The following is a 24,496-nucleotide window of genomic DNA, read 5'->3' as shown; positions in this document are numbered from 1 at the left end:
GTCTTCGTCCTATCCAGGTAACAGGAAAGGAGTCTCCTGGCTTCTCATGTGTGTAATATAGCCTATCTGTTGTCTCGGTAGAAGGTTGGAAGGTCAATCAATTGATTCATGTGCAATGGAGAGGTTAACTTAGGGATGAATTTTGGATGTGGCCTGAGCATAACCTTGTCCCGAAAGAATACTGTGTGTGGAATGTGCTATCAGAGCTGCCATTTCTCCTATTCTCCTATCTAGGGTGATTGCTTACATACCTCTCAATGAAAACGGCCTTCCTGATAGCAAACAGGTGGCCATGGGTTCGAAGGGAGACCTAATCAGTCCTTTCAATACCAGGTTTGCGTCCCATGTGGGGATAGGAAGTCAGGGCTATGGGAAAAGGTTTACTATACCCCTGAGGAATCTTAGTGATTGGGTGTGATAGCACTGGGTATCCCTCTACTTGTTGGAGGAAGGCTGCTATAGCTGCTAGGTGGACTCTGAGAGCTGAGAGATAATCCCAGTCTTTTTAGGGTCAGTACATATTCTAGGATCTTTGGAATAGCTGCAGATGTTGGGGAGATCTATTGGGAAGAACACCAAAAACGGAACCTGGACCATTTTTGCAGGTAAGTATGGTGTGTTTATGACTTTCTATTGTGTCGTAATACCTCTTGTACCTCCTTCAAGCAGGAGTTCTCTAGGTGTTGGAGCCATGAAGGAGCCACGCCTTGAGGCGAAGAATCCCTAGGTTGCGATGTGGAGTCTGTCCTTTGTTCCGCGAGAGGAGGTATGGAGTGCACTGGAGAGAGATCGGCGGTCATGTTGTGAGCTATGACAAGTAAGGGTCAGGTCTGTCTTGGCCAAGTAGGAGCAATCAAGTATGACATGTGCTCTCTCTTTTTATTTTTATCAGGACTTTCTACAATAGGGGAAAAGGAGGAAAGGCATAGAGAAGGTGAGGAGGAGAGCATTGCCCATGGACTGTTGTCCTATCTCTGATCTGGAGCAGTAGCGTAGGTAAGTGGCGAACTGTTCTGTGGTCGATGTGCCCCACTGCCTGAATAGGTCGTGAAGTACAGCTGGTTTATCTCCCACTCACGGTTGTGTGGGAATCTGTGACAGACAGTCTGCTGTCAAGTTGTGCGTACCCAGGAGGTAAGCTGCTGACAGTGTGTCGCCATGGGAGATATACCAGTTCCATAGTCTCATTGCTTCTGCACAATGGGAGGGGAACGCTGGCTCCCCCTTGTTGACTTATGTAGTACATACATGCCATGTGGTCTGTTAGGAGTCTCGTTTGTGATCCCTTGATCAGTGGGAGGAAATGCATTCCTGACCGCCCTTAGCTCTAGTCTAGTCTGTTTGGTTTGTAAATTGATCTGAAGCACATCTGGAGGCATTGCATCTGAAGCCTGGCATGTGGTATCATCGCTGCCCCTTCTGCCATATGCCCCAAGAGCTGGAGGCAGTGTCTGGCTGATATTTGTGGGCTCTTTTGAATGGTCTCTATGAGTGTGGCCAAGAAGAGGAATCTGCACTGAGAGCGGAGTGCTCTGACCTGTAACTAGTTGAGGTCGGTGCCTATGAATCCCGGGAGCTGAACTGGAACGAGGGTTGATTTCTGGGCATTGATCTGTAGACCCAGTTCTGTGAAAAAGTCTATTGCAGATTTGGTGAGTCAGCGAGGGACTGAGTTTGGAGGAGGCAATCGTCCAGGTAGGGGTAAATCATGATCCCTTAGGAACGTAAGTGCACGGCCACTTCTGAGAGAACCTTGGAGAATACTCTCACAGCAGATGATAGCCCGAAGGGCAGTACTCTGTACTGGTAGTAGCCTTGTCCTAGGTTAAATCTAAGGAACTGTTTGTGAGATGGTAAGATTGAGATATGGAAGCAGGTGTCCTGAAGGTAGACGGCTGAAAACCCATTTGCCTTCTCTAATGCTGGAATAATTGTTGCTAGAGTGACCATCTTGAATTTTTGAGCTCTGACAAACTTGAGTACTCTGAGGTCTAATATGGGTCTCCAACCTCCCTTCCTCTTGGGTATTAGGAAATAACGAGAGTAAAACCCTTTGCTTCATAGATGTTGAGGTACCGGTTCTATGGCTCCTAACCAGAGGAGATGATGATCTCTCTCTTGTTGTAGTAAATTTATGCAAGAAGGGTCCCTGAAGAGGGACAGGGAAGGGTGTTGTTGAGGGGGTAGGGAGGTAAAATGGAGTACGCATTATGAACAATCTCCAAGACCCACTGGTCTGATGTTATGCATTCCCAGATGCTGCAGAACGTTACGAAACGGTGGCCAAATGGGTGGAAAGCAGCGGTCAGCTGTAGTGGTTGGGGGGAGTGGTCTATCGTCGCATTGACCAACATGTCAAAATTGGTGCTTGGAAGTGGATGGCTGGGATGTGAAAGACTGTGGGACTGACTATTTATGACTAGTAAACTTAATTTTCTTCCTCCGAGGCTTGTAGTAGCGTTGAGTTGGGTACTGGAAAATACATGGTTTGTACTGGGGCTGCGAACTAAATTTTCTCTTGTCCTGGTGTGTAGATGCCCATGCCCAGTGAGCAGAGAGTAGCCCTAGACTCTTCTAGGGTGCAAAGAGAGGAATCCATCTTCTCTGCAAAGAGCTTGATGCCTTCAAAGGGAAGGTCTTCAACACCTGACTAGACTTCATTAGGGAAGCTCAACAGATGTAGTCATGGAACACACGTCAGATAATCACCACCATGGAGATGGACCTGGGGCTGTGTTGGCTGCATCGAGAGCAGATTGTAGTGTTGTCTTGGCCACTAACTGTCCCTCCTGAATGATGGCTTTGAATTGGTCACGGAGCAGGTCAGGAAGCTGATCAATGAAACTGCTGATTTTCTAGTAGTTCACATAGTTGTATTTCACAGTTAGGGCTTGGTAATTGGCAATTCAATAGGCAGAAGAGTAGGCTTTCCTTCCAAAGAGGTCCAAATGCTTCCAATCCTCATTGTAGGGAGCGGGCCTCATTTGGTGTTGATGGCCACGAGAGCTGACAGCGTCCATCACAATGGAGTTGGGTGGAGGGTGGGAGAAGGAATTTCATCTCCCTTGCTGGGGCATAATATTTTTTGTCGGCCCACTTGCATGTAGGAGCCACAGATGCTGGGGTCTGCCACATGGTTTTCGCGGGGTCCAGAAGAGCCTCATTAACAGGAAGGGCTATTTTTGAGGATGAGGAGGAGTGGAGTATGTCAAGGAACTTGTGATGGGTGCTCTTGACTTCTTCTAATGGTATCTGCAGAGCGTCTGCCACGCTCTTTGCTAGGTCCTGGAAAAGGCAGAAGTCATCAGCCAGGGATGGTGTGGGAGGCATAATGGCTTCATATGGGAAGGAGGATATGGTCCTCAGGGTCACCTCTTCCTCAGTGCCGCCCTCCTGTTCCTCCACAATCTCTTCTGGAGGTTCCGAGGCCCTGGACACTGTGGCGGAGTGGGAGCGTCTCAGGTAGGACTAGAAGCTTGAGAGGCATGGGCCACTAGCGTGGTGGAGGCATAGAGCCCGGTGGTGGTGCCAACGGTTGACTGCACCAAAGTGGCAATGGTGGGACCATCTGAGGGTATGCTCGGGGCCCTGTTGGTATTGGGCACCATAGGGAGCCTGAGAGGAGTACTGTGATATAGCCGCTTCTGGTTCGCTGTCTGAGTCGGCACTAGAGAGCAGGGGTGTATGGCAGGGAAGACTCCCGTACCACAAGAAGACTGGGTGTGGAGGTCCCAGTACTGAGACAAGGAGACACCAGTATGTTGGATATGCGGAAGTCTCTCAAGTGTCTGAATTCCAGTGGTACCGACTGGCTTGGTGCCACTGGCAGTACCGGGGGAATGGAGATCTTGCCCGCACTGACCACTCCAGTGCTCAGTGGGGCATTGATGATGGTTCTGATGGAGTAGCATGTACCGGCAGTGGAGTGCTGACTCCTGTCCTTGTCCTTTGGTGCTGTTAACTTGGTGCCTGAGCCTGTTGGGTCATTACGTGTGTCAATGGCATCTGCCACTGCAGATCTTTGTGAGTCATGGGTACTGGACTGAGATTGTCTCAGTGCAGATGGTACAGAGGATACCCAGCATACTGGAGATCGTTTACGGTCGGCTTGGGGCTCATTATGGGGACTTCCCGCTCTGTTTTTCAATGACTTACGAGAGGGGTCAGTGGCTGATTTCTTCAACCCACAGTCCTTGGAAGTTGAGGGCTGTGGGGAAGAATCACGCCTGCCAAGGGACTTTTTGGTGGGGGTCCGGGGAGGGTTGGAGGGCTGCCTCCATGAAGATGATCTTCTGGTCTCAATTCCCTGTCCTTGCATGACCTGGGTCTGAGCTGCTGGCAGAGACCAGGAGTGCTTGTCTGCTACAGGGATAGCCTCTTTGCAGGAAAGGCACTTCTTGAAACCCGGTAAACTAAGCATTATCCCGTTGGGGGAAGGGTCCCCAACCAAAAGAAAAAAAAAGCGGGGGGGGGGGAATGAAGCCCTCCCCCACCTTTTTAAGAAAGAAAATAGAAAAGAAAAAAAACTACAACTACGACTGGGGAGACTAGCTATAGAAATGTAAGTGAAGGTAATGGTCGTACTGGACTGCCAATAGCTCTGTCTCTAGCTGAGGCAGTTGAGAAGGAACTGAGGGGGGTTAGCCTGCGCACGCTGGCTAGCCCTGTGGCTAGTTTGGAGAGACAGTGCATGTGTGGGAGTAACAGACACAGCTATAAAAGTTCTCTGATCATTAGCTTAGGGACGCAAGCACACCTACAGTGGAGCACTCACAGCAGGTATTTTATTAAGTTTATTCCCCTTCTCTCTTGCTTGTTCTATTTTGTACACCAGAGTAAGGAATATTTAATTCTATAGATCAGGTAAGATAAATTGATTAGCACTTCATCTCTGTCCTCGCTATCTAATAAATAGATGTCAGAGTGCTTTTTGTCCTCAGGGAGGGAAGGAATATAAGCATAAATCTGTCTACATGCATTAACAAGTTTATTTGTTCTTCTTATAGTTTTATCTTCCATGTGTATAAACCATCACCTCTCTCTGGTTTGAAAACCAGTATCTGCAAAATTGAAGTCTGATTTTCAGAAACCATTCCACATGTCAGAAAATCCAAACTGACAACACTTTAGTTAGTTGACTGCGAAGTTAAAAAAGGACCTTATCTAAGAGAAAAAACTTCTATGCTATTGTTGCAATCCATAGCACTGTGACATCAGCTCATAAATTTATCGATAGTACTTTAGCCACATTAACAGGTCAGGAGCTTCTGCTGTGAACAACACCGTTGATTCTGCTGCTATCAGCAGCTAATAACGGGTCTAAAACCCATACTTCAACATTTGGTTGCATAACAGGTCAGTTAGAAAATAAGTTTAAAAGATGCCTAACCAAGGACACCACCATAAGCAAAGGTTTTCAATACAGAGAAAAAGATGAGGCAAGCAATTAACTTCATTTCCTGTTCATTAAATTTCTAAATTTGCCTTTTACAACTGATTCTTCCAGTTTGTAAGCTTTAGCTTCATGATTGGGATCAGCAATCCCAGTGCCTATGGGAAGTTCCCTTATAGAGTTTTCAGAAATTCAGTCTAACAGATTTTCAGATTCAATTACACTATGCAAAGACGACAGAAATTGAAGGTATTCGGTATTATGTCAATTTACCTGACAGTTCAGTACAGATGGTTTCAATCTAAATAGTGTGACTATTAACTAATGCAGCTCATGTCTAGATTGATAAATTGTACTGTAGCATTGGTGAGCCAGTCTGCAATTCATGAAAATAATGTAATTCATTCCCTATGTTACCATTTTACCAACCAGTAAGACCACTTTAATTTGGTTGAAATCAAACAGCTGTGTAAAACAGGGCAAGTCCCAACTTCTATAGTGCGGGCATTTGGACCGTACATAGGAAACAAGGAACTAATCCAGGGAGAATACTATTGATCAGCAATGCATGATCTATGCCTGAGTTTGGAGAATGACAGCTTGCTTATGATGTTAAGGCCAGGTCTTTATAGCATGCCCTGAGGGAGCTGCAGCAGTGCTCATGGAAACCTCAGCTTCCTGAGGTAACAGCAGATAAGCTGTCTCTGCCAGGAAATAACTACATACTAAGACTGATAAGCAGGAAGTTGTTCTAGAATGCAATCATTAATGAAAAGGAGGACCTTAAACACCAACATTACATTTAATTGATAACTAGCGCTGCTTCCAAGTAAGGAGCATAAACAGATTCTCAGGAACAAGTTAAAAACCTGGCTGTGCTCTTTTGAGGGGAGCAGATGGAGGAAAAATAAGTTTTTCAGGATCTCTATTTATTCCCTTATCAAGGGTCTTGAGTCAAAGTATCCCTCCCTCCAAAAAAGGAGAGCTAAATGCAGCTTATGGATTTTTTTTTTCTTTTTTTTGCTGCTCCAAATATCCTGGTGGGATGGGAATTATTACTCAAGTTCTGTGTGAAACTCTCCCTTTCTGCAAGATCAGACATGATGCCTTCATGATTCTCTAAGCCCCAGGGATATTTTGGGCTCAGATTCCCCATATCGCACTGACACAAGGCCAAGCAGTTCCTAGCTGTGGTATTTTGAATTGCCAGTAGCTGGGTTTCCAAGCAATCCATCAGCACAGAAAAGGTTACCTTTTCGTAACTGTTGTTCTTCAAGATGTATTGCTCATGTCCATTCCATTGTAGGTGTGCGTGTTTGCCCCATACACTGGTGCTGGAAGCTTTTCCCTCAGTGGTATCCGTATGGGACTGGGTCTGGCGCACTCTAGAGTGGGGCATGTATGCTCCTGGTGAGCCTTGGCATGGTCCTGGGGAACCAGGTGAGAGGGCCCTGCTATCGCCTCATCATGCGAAGATGACGAGGAGGCAGGTACAGGTGGGTCAACCAACTCCACCACTTCTGCCATGGGAGTCTCAGCCAAGGCTGGCTGAATCTGCAGAGCCTGCTCTGACTCCACATCAGAGTTGGGGGAGGGAGGTAGACTGTTGCCGACCATTTGTCGGATGCCCCTGAGGTCGACCTATGCACCTGCGATGGTTGGGGAAATCCCCAGGGATTCCAGAGTTGCCAGGGGGCAGGCCACTGGCCCTGGGGCCATGTTGCCACTTGTGGCCCAGCAGGGAATGGGTGGCCCTGGTCCGTGAGTAGGATTTCCTCGGAGCCTGAGGACGGAGATACATGCCTGGGGGACCACGACGGTGCCGAGACTGCCTGTCTACCCCGATCCCATCGGCTCTGGTCCTGGACTTCCGCTGAGGATCTGTACGAGGGCGATGACGCTCGGTGCTGCAATCCTGGTGATGGCGTTTGGTAGATCGGCGACGGTACGCTGGTGATTGACGCCTTATGTTTAGCGAGCGATGCCGTTCTGTTGATCAGGAGCAGTAGACCCATGTGTCAGAGACCATTGACACGTTTGCAGTGAACTGTACTGGTGTTCCGGCGATGGGACTCCAGGGACAGGTGTCTCGACCCTCCAGAGCGGTGTCAAGAGCTGGGAGAGTGGCTTGGGTGCTCCTGGCACCGGGGCTCTGGGGACTGGTGCCGCACCTCTGCGCCAGCCCACTGGTGATCACCACCTCGAGCCCAAGGAACACTGCCTGGTTTCCAAGGACTGATGCTGGGAACTCTGGTAGGCAAGCCAACTTGCGTCCATGGGCTGGTGGTGCTGCTCAGGCGAGTGCTGACGGGACATCCCCTATGGCAAGAAGCAGTGCTGCACTGATGGGGACCGTTGGAAAGGTCCCAAGGCAGATTGATCCCTCAGACGAGGCCCTCTGAGGCAGTGTGGATGGCACCGCCAGGTGCTGAGTGCCTCTGATACTCCCCGGGGTGGCAGGTGGGTCTTGGAGTGGGCTTGACCACTCAGTGGGAGTCGGAGCCCAACCTCTGTCTAGAAGCGAAGAGCTGCCCCTCGTGTGCCTTTGCTCTCCTCTGGCCCTCCCCTTCCCCTTTATGGGACATAGGAGAACATCCCCGCCCAGCCTTTTTTTGCTTTTTTAGCTCCAACTGGGGATGGGCATCGGTGCTGGTCTAAGACCGATGACGGTGGAGCGCTCTGCACTGAGGCCAGAATGCTAGGAGCGGAGTCTGACCTGGTCGGCTCTGATGCCGGTGTAAGGCCCAACTCCATAAGGAGCGCTTGGAGATGAATGTCTCACTCCTTTCTGGTCTGCAATCTGAAGCTCTTGCTTGTGAGACACCTGTCTCATGCTTATGTGATTCTTGTTGCTAACGTGGATTTCCCTTAAGCAATTCAAACAGCTTCTATGGGGATCACTGACTGGCATGGGTTTCTTGCAACAGTCACAAGGTTTGAAGCTTGGGGACTGCGGCATGCCCCGTCCCTAGGCTAAGTCCCATTCAGGACTAAAACTAAGTCTACACTAAGCAGGGTTGCCAACTTTGGTTGGACGTATTCCTGGAGGTTTCATCAGATGACATAATCTTTAATTAAAGATTAAGCTTTAATTCCTGGATACTCCAGGACAATCGTGGAGGGTTAGTAACCCTAACACTAAGGGAACTATAGAACTAAGAAAATTTCTATCAACTAGTTGAGAGGAGCAAGCTTGCTGAGACAAGAAGACATTTCAGCACCATCACTGGCAGCAAGAAGGAACTGAGGGTTGGGTGGAGCCCCTTATACCGGTGCATAGGCGTGCCACTCCAGAGGGTGCCAGAGCCGGTCCCCTACAGATACCACTGAGAGAAAAACTTCTGGCACTGGTGCATGTGGCAAGCACACATATGTACAATGAAATGGACATGAGCAAGCACTCAAATAAGAATTACAATTCTTTTTTACACGTTTTTGTCAGGCTAAATACCAATCCAGTTCCCATTTTGCTAAAGGAAAAGCTCAGTTAGAATCCCATGAGAAATGGCATCATATCATTAACTACTTGCTGGTACTTTACAGTGGCAGATTCTTTCCTGCCTGCACCTTTTTGGTAGGAATAGCTCTGGATAGCTAGATGTTTATCAGAGAACTTTTGTTCTGGTTGTAGCCCATGGAAGTACAAACTCTGCAGGATTTATAGACACAGTTGGAGAAATTATATCTTCAGTTCAAACAGATTAAAATAGTAGTAATGCACTGCCACAGCCAGTACTCCTACTAGACACTGAGTTAGATACCCAACAAGCATAGGAAATGCATCAAAAATGCAAAGAACAAATGTGTAAAGATAAAGATCTAGGTCTTTTACATTTCTGTAAATTCAATTAAGAGAATATTCATTAAGCACATTAGAAACTGGATTTAGCTGGCTCTCCTAATCTTAATCCTTTGTGTTTTCGTAACCAGATAAAATTGTAAAGGGTCTTATAAATAAGCACACAGACAAAAAAACCCAACACAGACAGGATCACAGAATTCAAACACTTATCCAGTTTGGTTCCTGCTCATCCGTCTCAGGCAGCAAGCATGCAAACATCCATGAATGTCAATAATCTTATTTTTCCACATAATGGCCACATTTTTAACGGGAAAAACTGGGACATGGGGATGGTTTGGGTGAGGATCAGGGAACTGTGCATGAGAGTGGGAAAGAGAAAAGAATGCCCACTCCTGCCTCTCCTCAACCAAGGAGCCTCTCTCCCACCCACCCCTTCTCCTTCCCTGACACCCTGTGGATTTGACTCTATGTGCAGGGCGGCTGGTTTAGTTCAAGAGCTCATGGGAAGGTGATGTGTGGATCACTGCAGGTCTGGAACAAGAAGGGGTAGGGCATCACTATGTGATGGGCATGAGGAGGAGGGAGTCTTTTAGATACTTTTGTATACAGCCAGTCTGTCCTCAATTTCAGCAGCTCCATCAGGTAGCCAATCTACATGAGTTTACAAAGACTCAGGACAAAACACTATATTTGTAAAATGAACAGGGTCTACCAGGTTTGGTAACTGGAGGACTCTCCTATCAGGGACATTGGGTCATCCAATCAAAGTGGAGGGTGAGAAAGTCTTTCTGCTTATCTCTGTAGAGAAGGCTGTTAAAAATGAGGCTCTGGAAACTGTCTTCCCACCCAAAAGTCTTAATGAAGCAGCATCAGCTTTCTCCTGAGTCAGGCAGATTCTCTGGCTCTCAGCCAGTTCCCCAGCTGCTTCATAAAGAGCCACTTGCTAGTTCCTTGTGACAGACCCTACTGTGTGCCAAATGTTATGAAATAGCAAAATTAAAATACACACATTAGCCTCACATAGACTGTGCACGAATTACACACAACTATGAACAAGTTACACAGTTGTCCATTTCTTACTTTCAGGTAGCAATAGGGGTTGTTCAGAGCTGTGTGAAGAGCAATCCGTGGTGCAGCATTCAAGTGCTCACGGAGGGTGTTAGCCGTGTGGAAATACACCACCTCGTTCAGGGTCTGCATCTCTGCAGGAGCAAGGTAACTTCTAAAAGAACAACAAGGGTTGTATGAAAAAGACAGCTCTTTAACTGAAGGGACATTACGAAACCACACTGAGAGCTAACCTTTCACAGAGATACCAAGAATGTGCATTTCACAACAGGCATGGGAAGAAAACCTCTGAAAAATAAGATATCCCAATACCTAGAAACAACTTCTAATAAAATGAGAATTTCAGGAATTATCAACTCAGCCTCCCACTTCAAACATTTCTTAATTAGAATCCTACCTACACTGGGGCAAATTCACCCAACAATGCAGGCAATACCCAGAATGCAGACACCAGTCATCTGCCTTACTCATTACTCCTACACCACCCATCCAATCTTTCAAACCCTTCACTGACTTCCTCTCACCTTTGTTTTCAAATTCAAGCTCCTTGTCTTGGTCTACGTAGCGCTGTACAATCTAACTCCTGCCAACTTCTCTGCCCTAGTCCCTTTTTGCTCCACACTTTTGATCCTTCCCTCTACTGAAGATGCACAACTAACAGCTGCCTTCATATCCTTCTCCAACCCTTGTCTCCACACTGACTTCCTTGTGAATGCTTACACTTGGAACTGCCTCCACGAGCCCATCTGCCATGCCTTGCATTAACCAAAATTGAAATGCATATCACAACCCTAGCCTATACAATGCGGAAAAGAAATAATGGATAGACCAATACTAATTATGGTGTGGGCCATTTTGATCTTGTCTTGTCAACTGCCATATTTTTCTTCATCTTCTGCAGCAGCAGGAATGAGTTGTACAATTTGTGTTTCAGACTCCTTACAGCATTCTATGGAAAACAGGCATTTTCAGAGCCCTCATCCAGACACAGATGGCTGCAAGGATACCCAACAGCAACATTTCACAGAATTAAAAAAAGAGTGGGGAGGACATGTCTCATATTGCAGGACTACCGCTGTGATTTTGACAGCAGTTTCTCCCAAGTCTGAATTGTTTGGTAAACTGTTGTTCTGTGTGCGTGTGCATGTATGTATTTTTGTATGGCATCTTATGATACTGTGTCAACTATTAAAGGGTCCAAAGAACAGAAAAGCTCACCTTACCAGGCTGTCTATAAAGTCAACAACTTCAAATCTGAGCATTTCAAACTTGGTTAGTTTCTTAGATCTTTTTGATTCTTTCAACTCCAGCAAAGTCTATTAAAAAAAAGACAGAAAATGCACAGCCCAGTCACTTTGGATGGCAAATCCATTCATCTAGAGTGACGCTGACAGGATTATTGCATTTTAGAAAACAAGACATGAAAAATGATTGCCATGGCTCTCCAAGGTAACACATATTAATCTAAACAGAAATAAAGTTAGACTGACAGTACTGTGTTCCCTGCTCATATACCTTTTGTAAAATAGCATACAAGTATCTGCCTGCTTAAGAATGGAAATAAATGTTTTCATTGTGAGAGTCTGTTTTACTAAGACAGAGCTAACACTAATCTGAATCTAACACTAAACTCTGAAATTAGTGCCCTAAGGCTAGGACAAGAAAATTTCAGATTGCTTTTTCTCCATTCCTAAAATTAACATACATTATGGAGTTATAAAAAGGAAAGGGAGAGTTGTCTCTTGGACGGAGCCAGGGACTGAGACACAGGGAATTTGGATTCTTGCCCCAGCTCTGCTTCTGATTTGCTGTGCAACTTTGAACAAGTCACTTAGCCTTCCAGGGCCTCAGTTTCCACATCCATAAAATGTGGATAATAATATGTACCTATCTCACAGGGAGGATGTGCAGATTAAAAGTCTGTAAAATTCTCAGATGCATGGTGCAAGGTGCTATCAAAATGCTAACTGGCATTATTATATGAATTTGTTAGATGCAATGAAGTCTGACTCAACATCTGCCCTTAAAAATACAAATAAAAACACCTTAAGTGCTAACATAGGTATTGATGTACCAATTTAGCTACAACAAAATAATGGTGTAGAGAGATGTTGAACTATACATTAGAACACTTCATAGTTGCACTTCATACATACCTGGTTTTCACAGACTGATACCAGGCTTGAAAAACCAACTTGCCTAGGGCAACTAGAAATTTTAGTCAGAGTAAGGCTGGAGAGCTTCTGGCAGGGCTGCTTGCCCTTTCATCAGGGGGTGGGGACGGGGGGGAAGAGAAGAGGTAGGCAGAGCCAGTCAGATGCTACTAACTTTTTTTTAAGAATGGGGTGGAAGGAGATGAGAAGCCCCTGAGCTGCTTCTCCTCTAAGAAGAAGAAAGGGGTAGAACAGGGAACAGAAAATCCAGATGTAGGAGAAGAAACCTGGAGGCTGAAGCTCTCTGCATGCTAAGGAAGGCAACAGTAGCATCTGCAAGGAAGCTCTACAAAGAGGTAGAAGGTTAGGATCAGAATTGATTGATAGGTGGGGGACAGGGAAGGAGGTATGGTATAAAACTGTATAAAAAGTGATGTATTCTTTGTGTGGGGAAATCTACTTACTGGAGGACTGTCAACACATGCCAATGGAAGTTAAATATGCATAGGACTGTGGTGCTGCAGACTTTTTTTTTTTTTAATCAAGGCCAGTATGTTTAGTCAGAAAGATAGGAGTCAGGGAAATTCTTCAAGCCTGTGGCTTCTTATCTGACATTTAGGTTGGGTAGGATGTTACATTTTCAAGTGACTCACAGAACATTATTTGCTCACAGCTATGGTGTGCAGGGCAGATCTAACCAAGAATAATTAAAACCTCGAAAAAAATAAATCTTGAAACTAGTTTGGAGAAAGTAAAATTGGCCTGACCTTCTGAAGATGATAGAGGTCCATCTTCTTCTGGAGTTCCTTTTGTGATGACACAGACACATCTTGTGCCTCACTGGCTTCTGCTACTGGAACAAAACCAGTGTTCAACACACGGGGTAAACTTTTTCTAATATCTACAGAAACCTGCTGAGCCAGGCCAAACTGAGACAGGGTCAATGGTACTCTTTCATGTCGGATGAGGACCCAAGTCCAGTTAGCTATTAGATTTTTCTCCTGGCAAGCAAAGGTCAATAACATTTCACTGTGTAATTTATATTGTAAATAGTTATTCAAAAACAGAAAATTCATTCCTGTGCAGAGGGCCAGCACAAGGCCTACGCACCACTTATATTTCACCTTAAACTTCTGGACCACATCTTCAACAAGTATAAATTGGCAAAGCTCCACTGATCTCAGTGAAGCAGCCACTTAATGAGCTTTTAAAACTCCTCACATTATAAATTTACATTTTTCCCATGCAAAATTTTTAAAGAGAAAATGGGTTCTTTTCTGCCATTCCCAAACGCCGTAACCTGGATTTATTGAAGTGAGAGCAAAGTGAAAAATAGAACATACTGAAGCATTTGACTGACCCAGTTTTATCTTAATTTTAACCTATGCCTGAATTTTGCTTTCAGAACCCTGTAGTTTGTATATCAATAACTGCATCAATAACTAGCAGCTTTGCTTTAAAAAATCCTGATTATTTGGTGGTGGGTTAAGTCTCAATTTTGATTCATTTTAAAACAAACAATTCCTATCACAGTAAGAACTAATAATATTCAAAGCAACAGACTGTTAGGTTACTTGCATTGCTTATGGAGGTTGTTCCCTGTAGGTCACAGGTTTAAGTCTGGTTCAGGTCAGTGGTGAAGTATGGTAGCTGTTTGGTGGGTTACATGAAATGAGTTGGTAGTTGCAGTCCAATTTTAGTGGACAGGTGTCAACATCTTAAAATCCATCATCACAGTATCAACAAAAGCCAAAGATTCAATAAGCACGGAGACTACACTGCCCCTTCACACTAGAAGTGGTTTGTCAAAATCAGGGTGAGGTACATTAATGAGCACAGGGAAGACTGTAGATGTGCTGCCTATTTTCAGTGTTGCCAAATCCTGCAATTTTATCATTACTCTTGTGATCTTGGAAGTCTTTCTTAAAGCCTCAGTTCCTGAAGACAACTATTATGGGATAATGTCAGCTTTCATTTACAAATAAGGAAGTAAGCTTCTAGCCCTCATAGTTGCAGACAAAAGCCTGAAAACATGGAGAGTATACCGAAGGCTCAAACTAAAGGCAAACAAAACAAAAAGTCCAAATGTATTAATATTTTTTTAAAATCTCAATTTTTAAGCCACTCACACACTTAAGATTTTTGAATGCTTGAGATTGGCTATACTCTATGCTGTCCCTGTGCTGCGGTTACAAAGAGGCTGTTAATATAGGACCTTTTCTTTTTCCTTTTGGGCTGCACTGTTGAACTCTACAGGTTGCCACTGGCCATTACTACTGCAATCAGGCCACCCTGACCTGAACAATCCATCTCTTATTTGGATCTGGCTGTGACTTAATTTGCACATTTTTATTAGCTGGCATGGTAATGAGCCCAAATGGATGTGTAAAGGAATTTGCTACTATTAATTTTTCAAGCTTTTGACTTATTCAAGAAATATTGTTGAAAGCTGTAAAGCACTTGATAGTCTTATGTGGAGAACTTTTTGGATTTGATCTCAAAATACCATGAGACATCAGGGTTGTTCTCTCTCTCTCTCTAATGTAAATTCTCTGACGCCATTTAATAGCAGATTGATGACAAACACTTTGGCAGTATATTATATGCTCACCTTCCAGATTTTGAAACCGTGTCAGGAACTCCCCCAGTTTCTCTACCATGTTACTAAACTGTTTTCCAGAAGATGATGTAAAAATCTCCACACATTTTTGAAGTATGGCCACCAACTCAGCCTTAGCCAACATCCTGAAAAACAGAATCAAATAGCTAATGATGTAATATAACTAGCAAACAAGAAAAGCATTTGTTGAAGTACTTAGAATAATGTTCAATACTGTATTTTCTACTCATCTGAAAAAAGAAAAAGAAAGAAATCCCCAAATTCTGTCATTTAAAGCTACCCGTTTTCTTGTAAAGTTGATTTCCTACAGAATAAACTAAGGCTGTTTAGCTTTTACATTCAAAGCTCAATATTTAAAAAGGGCTGAAGTACTGGCCGAGCTAGAAGATATCCTTCAATTTCCCCCTAGAGGGTAGATGGAGAATAGTTTCTTCAGAGTACCCAGTCTATGAGATCATCTAGAGCTGGAAGCACCTTCCTATGTCTTCCCTCTAGGATCTGATTTAGAGGTGAGAACTTGGACTTAACGCTTGACAGGGGTTCATGATTCATGCCAAACAAGGTGTGTGAATTATAAAAACCAGAATAGCCTCGCCTGGCATTTCAACATCACAAAACTCATTACATTCTGGGATCCAGAATGAACTTGAAACACAGTCAGAGTTAATGATTCATGTATTTAATTAATATAAAACCACCACTGCTTTTTATTTATACAACACTTATAATCTGTAGATCTCAGCATTTTATAAAGATGACTAAGGACTGCTTAATCTCAATATTTTCATTCTAAAGATATCAAATCAAACATCAAATATAAATTAAATCTAAAAATATCTATATAATAATATTCCAGGATCGTCTCCTGTGTGTCACTCTGAAGACTAGACTATCAGTTGAGTCAGTGTGAAAGAATGGAAACTACAAGCATGGTTGAAAGCTCTTTGTTCAGAATATCACCAGGTTCACCATCTGTTACTGTTCAATTTTTAAATTCTCAGCCATTTTGACTTTACAAATTACATTTTTGCAACAGCAAGGCCTTGTGATCTAAGTCATTAATACCTCCTTAGTGCTATGGCAGTGGCCATGGCTCTGGCAGCAGAGTTTGAGGTGTGTAGCAAACTATGTTGCTATAGATATATGGGCACTGGTTTTGAGGGTTCACCTGCTCAAACGGTTCACCCCTCAAAAATGGCACTCTTATTTTAAATTAGTGTTTTCACCTCTTGCCCCAGCAAACCCCTTTGTTTGCAAGGTAAAAGGTCTTTGTAAATAGACCCTTTGTACATCCAAAACAATAAAGGTAAATTATTAGCTAAAAGGGAGTGCAAGGGGGCATAATGTAAACAGGTTGTAATGTAAACACATTTGTGAATCAGCTTGTCACTTCCATCCAATTTTTTCAATTAAGAAAAGTCAAAGAATTAGTCCTTGATTTAAAGCCCTATAAAAGGAAAATAAAAATACTGTAAAACAATTTGGCAGCAAGAAACCTTACTTCAAGAAACAAAATTACTTTTGTAGGACCGCTATCTCCTATCCAAAAAATAGTTTTTGCTAGTCGTAGTGAATTTCTTTTTCAGACAGCAGTGGCAGAAAAGTGGTTAAGGCTCTGGTAGAACAGACCCCATCCTTCATTAGCCAGAGTTTTCAGGGACTGTGGAAAGGATCAATTTATCAGATTAAAAGGTCAGTAAACGCCAATAGCAAATGAGAAAGTTTTAATTCCCACAATCTTAATGGCTTTTAGAATAAATTCCATTGCCTCAACTGGCCAATCACCTTTTAAGGTGATGGTCAGAAGAGAAATAATATTATTTAAGCATCTTCTATGGCAAACCAGTGATTCCCAAATTAAGAAAATTAAAACGGATACATACCTGCAATCCTTGCGCAATCATATACGCAAGATGCATTGGTATGTAGTGGTTAGAACTGGCCAATTTTAATAAAATTTAAAAAATTGGAAAGTTGGTAACCAAGTCATGCTCTTTTCATATAAAATATCAGGAGCATGGTTGTTACCACAGGTGGTTAAAAGCATATCACCTTAAACTGATTTATTTGTATATAAAATTCAAGTAACTAGTAAATCACACAAAGTAAATAAAGTTTTACCATGCTAATCAATTAAAGTTGTACCAGGAAAAAAGACCTCTCCTTTGCAGGTGTCCAACAATTCAAAATCCTCAGAGGCCAAGTTGGAACAAGCACGCAGCAAAATGCTGTTTGTCCTCTGGAGCAGCTTTAATGTCCTCACAATTAATCTGACGCAAGCCCAGGCCTTTGGAGCACCTTATCTGCAGAATGCACAGTATCCAGCCAACAAGCTGACTGAAGACTCTTGATCTCCAGTACTTGACTCCCAGATAGTAGAAACAGAGAAAAGGGACTTTCAGGTAGAAACTCCAGACAGTGTGAACCCTAACATTGTAGTAACTGTGGTCTGGAGCGGACAACAGCTGTCCGCTGTAAGAACACCTGATGCTGCACTGGTAACATCCTCGGAGCAGTATGATCTCTCCTCCCAATGGCGCTATACCTGAATTCGGAGAAGACTAACTATCAAGATGAACAGTGGGACAGTGCGAAGTTTAAAACCTGGAGTAATGGGACTGCATTAGCCTTACACAAAGTGTCAATTCATTTCCCCTACTCCAGTAGCACAATCAAGAGAGCCTACTCCTAGCAAGTCCGATCACATTGTAAAGGGCCTAATAGGCAAAAGTGTGACCCTTAGCTATCAGCTACTGGATGTAAACGTGTCACCCTAGGTAAACTGGAAATAGATCTTCCCCTGATCAATAACTCTGTGGGGGAGGGAGGGAAGTCAGTTACACCTATAGCAGAGGTATTAATCAATCAGGTTCAATTTATGTATGTTCCTGTTGTGTTAAATCTGTTAAGTGGAACATGGGTAAATTCAGTTATTAGAAAGACACCAAAGTGGCCTCTTTCTTTTCATTACTCCTTGTGGAGAAGGTCACTGCTTATCAACAATGGATGAAGGATATTATAAATTTGGAAATCCATGCCAAGCATCAATTATGTATCCCTAGGGGAAAAAAAGGGGAACTGATCCTTTGTGGATCATAAAAACTGTGTCAGGGTTATTTAGAAATGGCATGTCAATTTGGAATCAGGTGGATGTTGAAAAGTTAGGAGACACATTATGTGTCACAGGGACAGGTTGTCAATCCAGTGCTGCCATGGATAAAAGATTAATCAAACAAGGAAAGATTTATAGCCGATAATATGCATGAAAAAGGTAGACTGTTTAATGAAACTGAAATTAAAATTCATCAGTCAATTAAACAATAATGATCAGGAAAGGTATCAGTATACAGGGAAGGAAATGATTTGTTCAGCATACAGTGAATATGTATTAATACCTTCAGCAGGGCACTGCAGTTCTTGGAACTAGAAAAGGTCACAGATTTAGCCAAGGATGAGCAGCTGCTAAACTGGTATTGTCCAAAATGTTTTTAAAACCACAGGGAGAAAAGCTAATTGTTTAAATTCTTGTCAAAAATTATCATTGGGGTAAATCAGATATATGGTAATACTGTGATACAGCACTCTAATCTTGACTTGTGTTATTTAACAAAAAAATTGCATCATATCAAAATCCTTATGTCTCATTTACAGTCTTGTTGCCTGTGTTTGATCCAGATGAGGAATTTTTTTTTAGCCAATTGGTAGCTATGGACTCAAAAGGTCACTTAGAAGGCAATATCTAAGAGGAACAAATAAATGTACCTCCTCTGGTGGTCTATCATCAAGGCATCCAAATGTAGAAAGTTCCATGAATTGCCTGCTGCTCTGACAAAAGGCATCAGTACATCTGCAGGTATAATGTGTTTGTGGCAGACATGCCGCTGTGTGGCCAGAAGGAAGGGTACCAACTATGGAACCAATCATCGGCAGTGTCATAAGATGATCAAGCTCCCACAGAAACGGTGACCTCTGGTGGAGATGGCCAATGTTGTGCAGTGACCAACTATCAAAAATATCATCCCGGTAAGAGTGCAAGGTCGTGACTAAGGGCTTGTCTACACTACCCGCCGCATTGGTGGGCAGCAATCGATCAACCGCTGAGTGCTCTCTCGTCAACTCCGGTACTCCACCAGAATGAGAAGCGCAAGCAGAGTCAACGGGAGATAGTCAGCTGTCGACTTACCGCAGTGAAGACACTGAGGCAAGTAGATCTAAGTACATCGACTTCAGCTACGCTATTCATGTAGCTGAAGTTGTGTATCTTAAATCTGTAGAACTGATCAATGAAATTGGTTTTAATTGTTCACTTTATTAATATAACTTCATAAGCAAAGTTTTATGAATGAAACAACATTAATTCATAAAACCGGTTACCCCAATAACTGGCTAATTGAGTTTCACTTTCAATCCAATTGCTGTTTAAATTGCTGAAACTCACACTGTTTCAACATTGTAACTTCTGCTCACCGTTTGTCATCCATTATACTTGTCTCTATTGTAGCTTCTGTTCACTGTTCGCCACTCCTTACGCTTGTCCATATTGTAACTCAAACTCCATTTTAACTTGTCCCAAACTCCATTTTAAAATGCTCACTTTATTTTGTAAAAGCTTGCTGCAATCTTCATTTTTGCAAAACCCTGCTGTAATCTTATTAGTTTAGTTTAGATGTGTGAACGAGGCATGTATGGATGATGGAATCAACCTCCAGCCCCAGCCTGTCCTGATGAAATAAAGTGTAAACACCCAGCGGCTGAAGATGCAGACAACAGCCCTGACAAAGTAAGAGGAGTCCACCCTCAAAAGAAAAGAACAAAAGTACAATTGAAGAAACATCAAAGCCAGGTCCTAGGCTGAAAGTCATGTCTGCAATTGACGGGTGATCAATCACACCGAACCCAGAGGCAGCGTGACACAGCAAGACCTATACCTACAAAAAGGATGGGTGAGATGGAAGACTTTGAAGAGTAACATTATGCTGTCAACATGGAAAGGCATCGGTGCATGCCCAACAGAGACCCAGCTCTTCCTTGTGCCCAGCTTTCCTGGCCAGTTAGCTGCCACAAGCTACGAACTCAAGCTACATTCAGGACTGGTAACTATACAGCAGCTGCAGAACATGTGTGTGTGTATGAACGAATGTGCGAATGAATGTGAAACTTGAATGAAATGTTATAGCTATAACTGGTTTCAGAGTAGCAGCTGTGTTAGTCTGTATTCGCAAAAAGAAAAGGAGTACTTGTGGCACCTTAGAGACTAACAAATTTATTTGAGCATAAACTTTCGTGAGCTAAATACATTTGTTAGTCTCTAAGGTGCCATAAGTACTCCTTTTCTTATAGGTATAATTGACTGCCTACTATGATTCTTTTTGTATTCACAATAAATGTGACATTTTGTCTTATTCCCTTTAATAAGATCCTGCTGGTTTTTATTTTATTGGTATAACAAATCGACCCCACACGGTAGCGTAGACAAGCCCTAAAAATTTCTGGTTTTATCCAAAAGTGCATATGTTATTTGGGAATATGGCAGTTTCCCCAGTACCTGTTTTAAAAAATGAAACAGTTTTCACTGCTAAACTAGAATATCAGGATCTAGTCTGACAGAGCACACCAATGTTGCAGCTTCGTATTGCCCCTCTTAATTTAAATTTAAGCTAATTAATGAAGTATAAAGATTCACACTTGATAAAAATTAGTAAGGAAGTAACCGAGGCAGGACAAATACTCACCAGGTTAATGGGTGGAGGTGATTAGGTGTTGACTATACCTCTATGGATGGAGATTGGACTGAACAGATGAACTTGTAGTGCAACTGGAGTCATCTTTGTTTTATGCATTGTAAAATCAGAGGTCTAAGCAAAGGGTATTAAGCACTCCCCCAAACACTTCCCCTAGAAAGCCAACCACAGACTGTCTCCCTTCAGAATCCTATTATCTCGAAGGAGGTGACCAATTAACCTCAGGTAACCCAAACTAAGGAACAATAGTGTGTGTCCAGGCAACCAGCAGCAGCATACCAGGTACATGAACATTCCTATCCATCTGTTCATCCATATCAGCCAATATAGCGTCTCCATGTGGATGGTATATGTTGTTAAGACCCAAGATAGTGTGAAAGGGTTCATTAGCAAATCACCCCATCGAGGGGAGGGGAGGTGACCTGTAGTCAGCTATGTTGTTATACATATAGGGGCATACACTAAGGTACAGGTGTGGAGTAACGTAAAAGCCTACATTCTCAAGCCTGTAAAGACAATAGCTAAGCCAAACTAAGGCCCAAGGCTTAAACACTTGACATACCCAACTAACCAGTAAATGACTCTATATCACAAGACAGAATGCTGTTATAAGCAAGTGTTGCTACACTGCTGACAGATAACCACAAGATGCCAGTTTATACCAGCTTTAGATATTTTAAGTTTGGACATCTGCTGATTTGCCTACAACAATGCCAAGGTAACTAAATGATGTATATGCTAATAAGCTCAAAGTAAAAGACAAAGTAACCTACAGGAGAAGGGCACCACAACATTAGTAGGGTGAGGAAATACAGATAAAGAGGCTGAAATCCCTACTGAACATGCATTGGACATAGTAAGCATCACCATAACCTCTGATAAAAACTGGCACTCATCCATGGGTGATCCTGGGTGATTTCTTAGAACTTGTCGGCCAAGAACCACTCATGGGGCATTCTAGCTTCTATGGGGATCCCCAGCAGATGATGATGTGAGTATGCAAGTTTTGATGCTTGTATTATCCCTGTCTATTTTGCTACATTGTAGTGTTTGTGATATTGCTGATTGTGCTAATAAAACCATCACAAATTCAGAAGATCTTCCCTAAGTGTGTGCGTCTCTTCCCACATATGCTGGCATCCTCACTTTTACAACTACAATACCCACCTGCGGAAGTGAAGAAACAGATTGATAGAGCCAGAAGAGTTCCCAGAAGTCACCAACTACAGGACAGGCCTAACAAAGAAAATAACAGAACGCCACTAGCTGTCACCTTCAGCCCCCAACGCATTATTAAGGATCTACAACCTATCCTGAAGGATGACCCAACACTCTCACAAATCTTGGGAGACAGGCCAGTCCTTGCCTATAGCCAGTCCCCCAACCTGAAGCAAATACTCACCAGCAACCACATACCACACAACAGAACCACTAACCCAGGAATCTATCCTTGCAACAAAGCCCGTTGCCAACTGTGCCCACATATCTATTCAGGGGACACCATCACAGGGCCTAATAACATCAGCCACGCTATCAGAGGCTCGTTCACCTGCACATCCACCAATGTGATATATGCCATCATGTGCCAGCAATGCCCCTCTGCCATGTACATTGGTCAAACCGGACAGTCTCTACGTAAAAGAATAAATGGACACAAATCAGATGTCAAGAATTATAACATTCATAAACCAGTCGGAGAACATTTCAATCTCTCTGGTCACGTGATTACAGACATGAAAGTTGCGATATTACAACAAAAAAACTTCAAATCCAGACTCCAGCGAGAAACTGTTGAATTAGAATTCATTTGCAAATTCGATACAATTAACTTAGGCTGGAATAGAGACTGGGAGTGGCTAAGTCATTATGCAAGGTAACCTATTTCCCCTTGTTTTTTCCAACCCCGCCCCAAGACGTTCTTGTTAAACCCTGGATTTGTGCTGGAAATGGCCCACCTTGATTATCATACACATTGTAAGGAGAGTGGTCACTTTAGATAAGCTATTACCAGCAGGAGAGTGGGGTGGGGGGAGGTATTTTTTCATGCTTTGTGTGTATAAAAAGATCTTCTACACTTTCCACAGTATGCATCCGATGAAGTGAGCTGTAGCTCACGAAAGCTTATGCTCAAATAAATTGGTTAGTCTCTAAGGTGCCACAAGTCCTCCTCTTCTTTTTGCGAATACAGACTAACACAGCTGTTACTCTGATAACTGTAACACTGTGGCCTATCTCAAAGCAACTGAACCCTGTCAAATGATGTAATGTTCATTGGAAACTCTAACATCACTTGACCTATTGGTTAAGCAACAGATTTCATAGGTCTTAGCAGATTCCTTCGTCCAAGGTGGCTAGTATAGTGTTAATGGAAAGCCACAACACGTACTTATATCGGGGCACGACAGCTTGATAATTTGCCACAAGGAAACACATGGAAGTAGAAGAATAAACCTTTTCTACAATAGCATCTAGTCTACTCCCTTTTCTATCCAAGGGAGCACACAAGGATGCCCTGTTACTTTTAAATAATTCCTGGGCTGCAGACACTGACATAGAAATCAGCCAAGGAATGTTGTAACAATTCATTTAAAAAAAAAAAAATAGCGTGCCTCCGACCGTCCCCCCCAAATATACTGGTGGTGAGGACACAGGAGAGCACCAAATGTCCTTTGCTGGACTGAGTAGTCCTTGAAGAATAGGAAGTGTGATTTTGTCTTTTGTCTGCCATTCCTGGATATTTCAAAGAGGATCAGATGTGTCTGGTGCCAAAACTCCTATCTGTAACTGCAGGGTATTAGCAAAAAGAAAAAGGAGGTCTTGTGGCACCTTAGAGACTAACAAATTTATTTGAGCATAAGCTTTCGTGAGCTACAGCTCACTTCATCGGATGCATGCAGTGGAAAATACAGTGGGGAGATTTATATACACAGGGTATTAGCCATCCTCCCTACCAGCTCCTGAAATTGCCTCTATTCATTTACAGGGGAGACAAATGAAGTTCCAATTCGATCCTTAAAGGACATACCATCAGTATATTCTTTGACTGGTGACTGCTGCACTTGCTCTGAAGGACTCTCCTCCCAGTCATCATACACATGCCACTCTCTGAGGAGGCAATGATGCTCGTGCCAGCACTGATGGCGCTGGTCAGATCTGTGCTTATTGAAACATGGGTCCACTTGAAGGCAATGGTGCTTGAGAAGACCAGTGCTGGGAAAGCTCTTGGCACCAATGGAGGTGCTGGTGTCAGCATTACCAGTGTTGAAATAGGTGCCATGTTGGTTTTGATAGCACTGAGCAAAGCCTTCACTGAGTCCTGAACGCACAGCCACATTAACAGGGTACCTGGCCTCTTTCCAGGGAAATGGAACTTTCAGCAAGGGAAGATAGCTAAGGCTCTCTGGAGCAAATTGTAAGAGCTTGTGTGTCAGTTTCCAGGGAATCCCATGCTCCTGAAGGACATTGTGGATCTACACCAGTGACAAATATTTCTGTATAGTCAAGCAGCACAGACAAGCCAAAAGCTTTGAAAGAGGTTCCTCAGTCATGAGAAGGGAAATCAACTGTGTTAGAAATATGTGCACCGCTGAGATGACTAAATTACTCAAGTACAGAAACTCAAGTTGAGGAGACGCGTGTGCCAAATGCAGTGATGAGACTTAAGGAGGTGACAAGCAACAGAGGAGGAGGAAAGCAATACCACCTCCTCTTTTTCTCCTC

At 43.3% G+C, this 24,496-nt stretch overlaps 1 protein-coding gene across 3 annotated transcripts in view; it reads right to left on the bottom strand.

The window, feature by feature from the left end:
- ORC3 (origin recognition complex subunit 3) overlaps positions 1–24,496 on the bottom strand; it is an 80,135-nt gene that overhangs the window by 4,535 nt on the left and 51,104 nt on the right. For 2 of the 3 annotated variants that reach the window (XM_074948086.1, XM_074948088.1), the window contains 4 exons: positions 15,027–15,160; positions 13,183–13,268; positions 11,481–11,578; positions 10,275–10,416 (listed from right to left, as the gene is read on the bottom strand). In XM_074948086.1, coding sequence (XP_074804187.1) covers positions 10,275–10,416; positions 11,481–11,578; positions 13,183–13,268; positions 15,027–15,160 — 460 coding nt within the window. The remainder of the gene's footprint in view (positions 1–10,274; positions 10,417–11,480; positions 11,579–13,182; positions 13,269–15,026; positions 15,161–24,496) is intronic. The other variant, XM_074948087.1, reaches the window with a different exon arrangement.

This window comes from Natator depressus, chromosome 3, assembly GCF_965152275.1.
Source record: "Natator depressus isolate rNatDep1 chromosome 3, rNatDep2.hap1, whole genome shotgun sequence".
NCBI lineage: Eukaryota > Metazoa > Chordata > Testudines > Cheloniidae > Natator > Natator depressus.
This window is presented reverse-complemented; position numbering and strand designations above follow the sequence as displayed.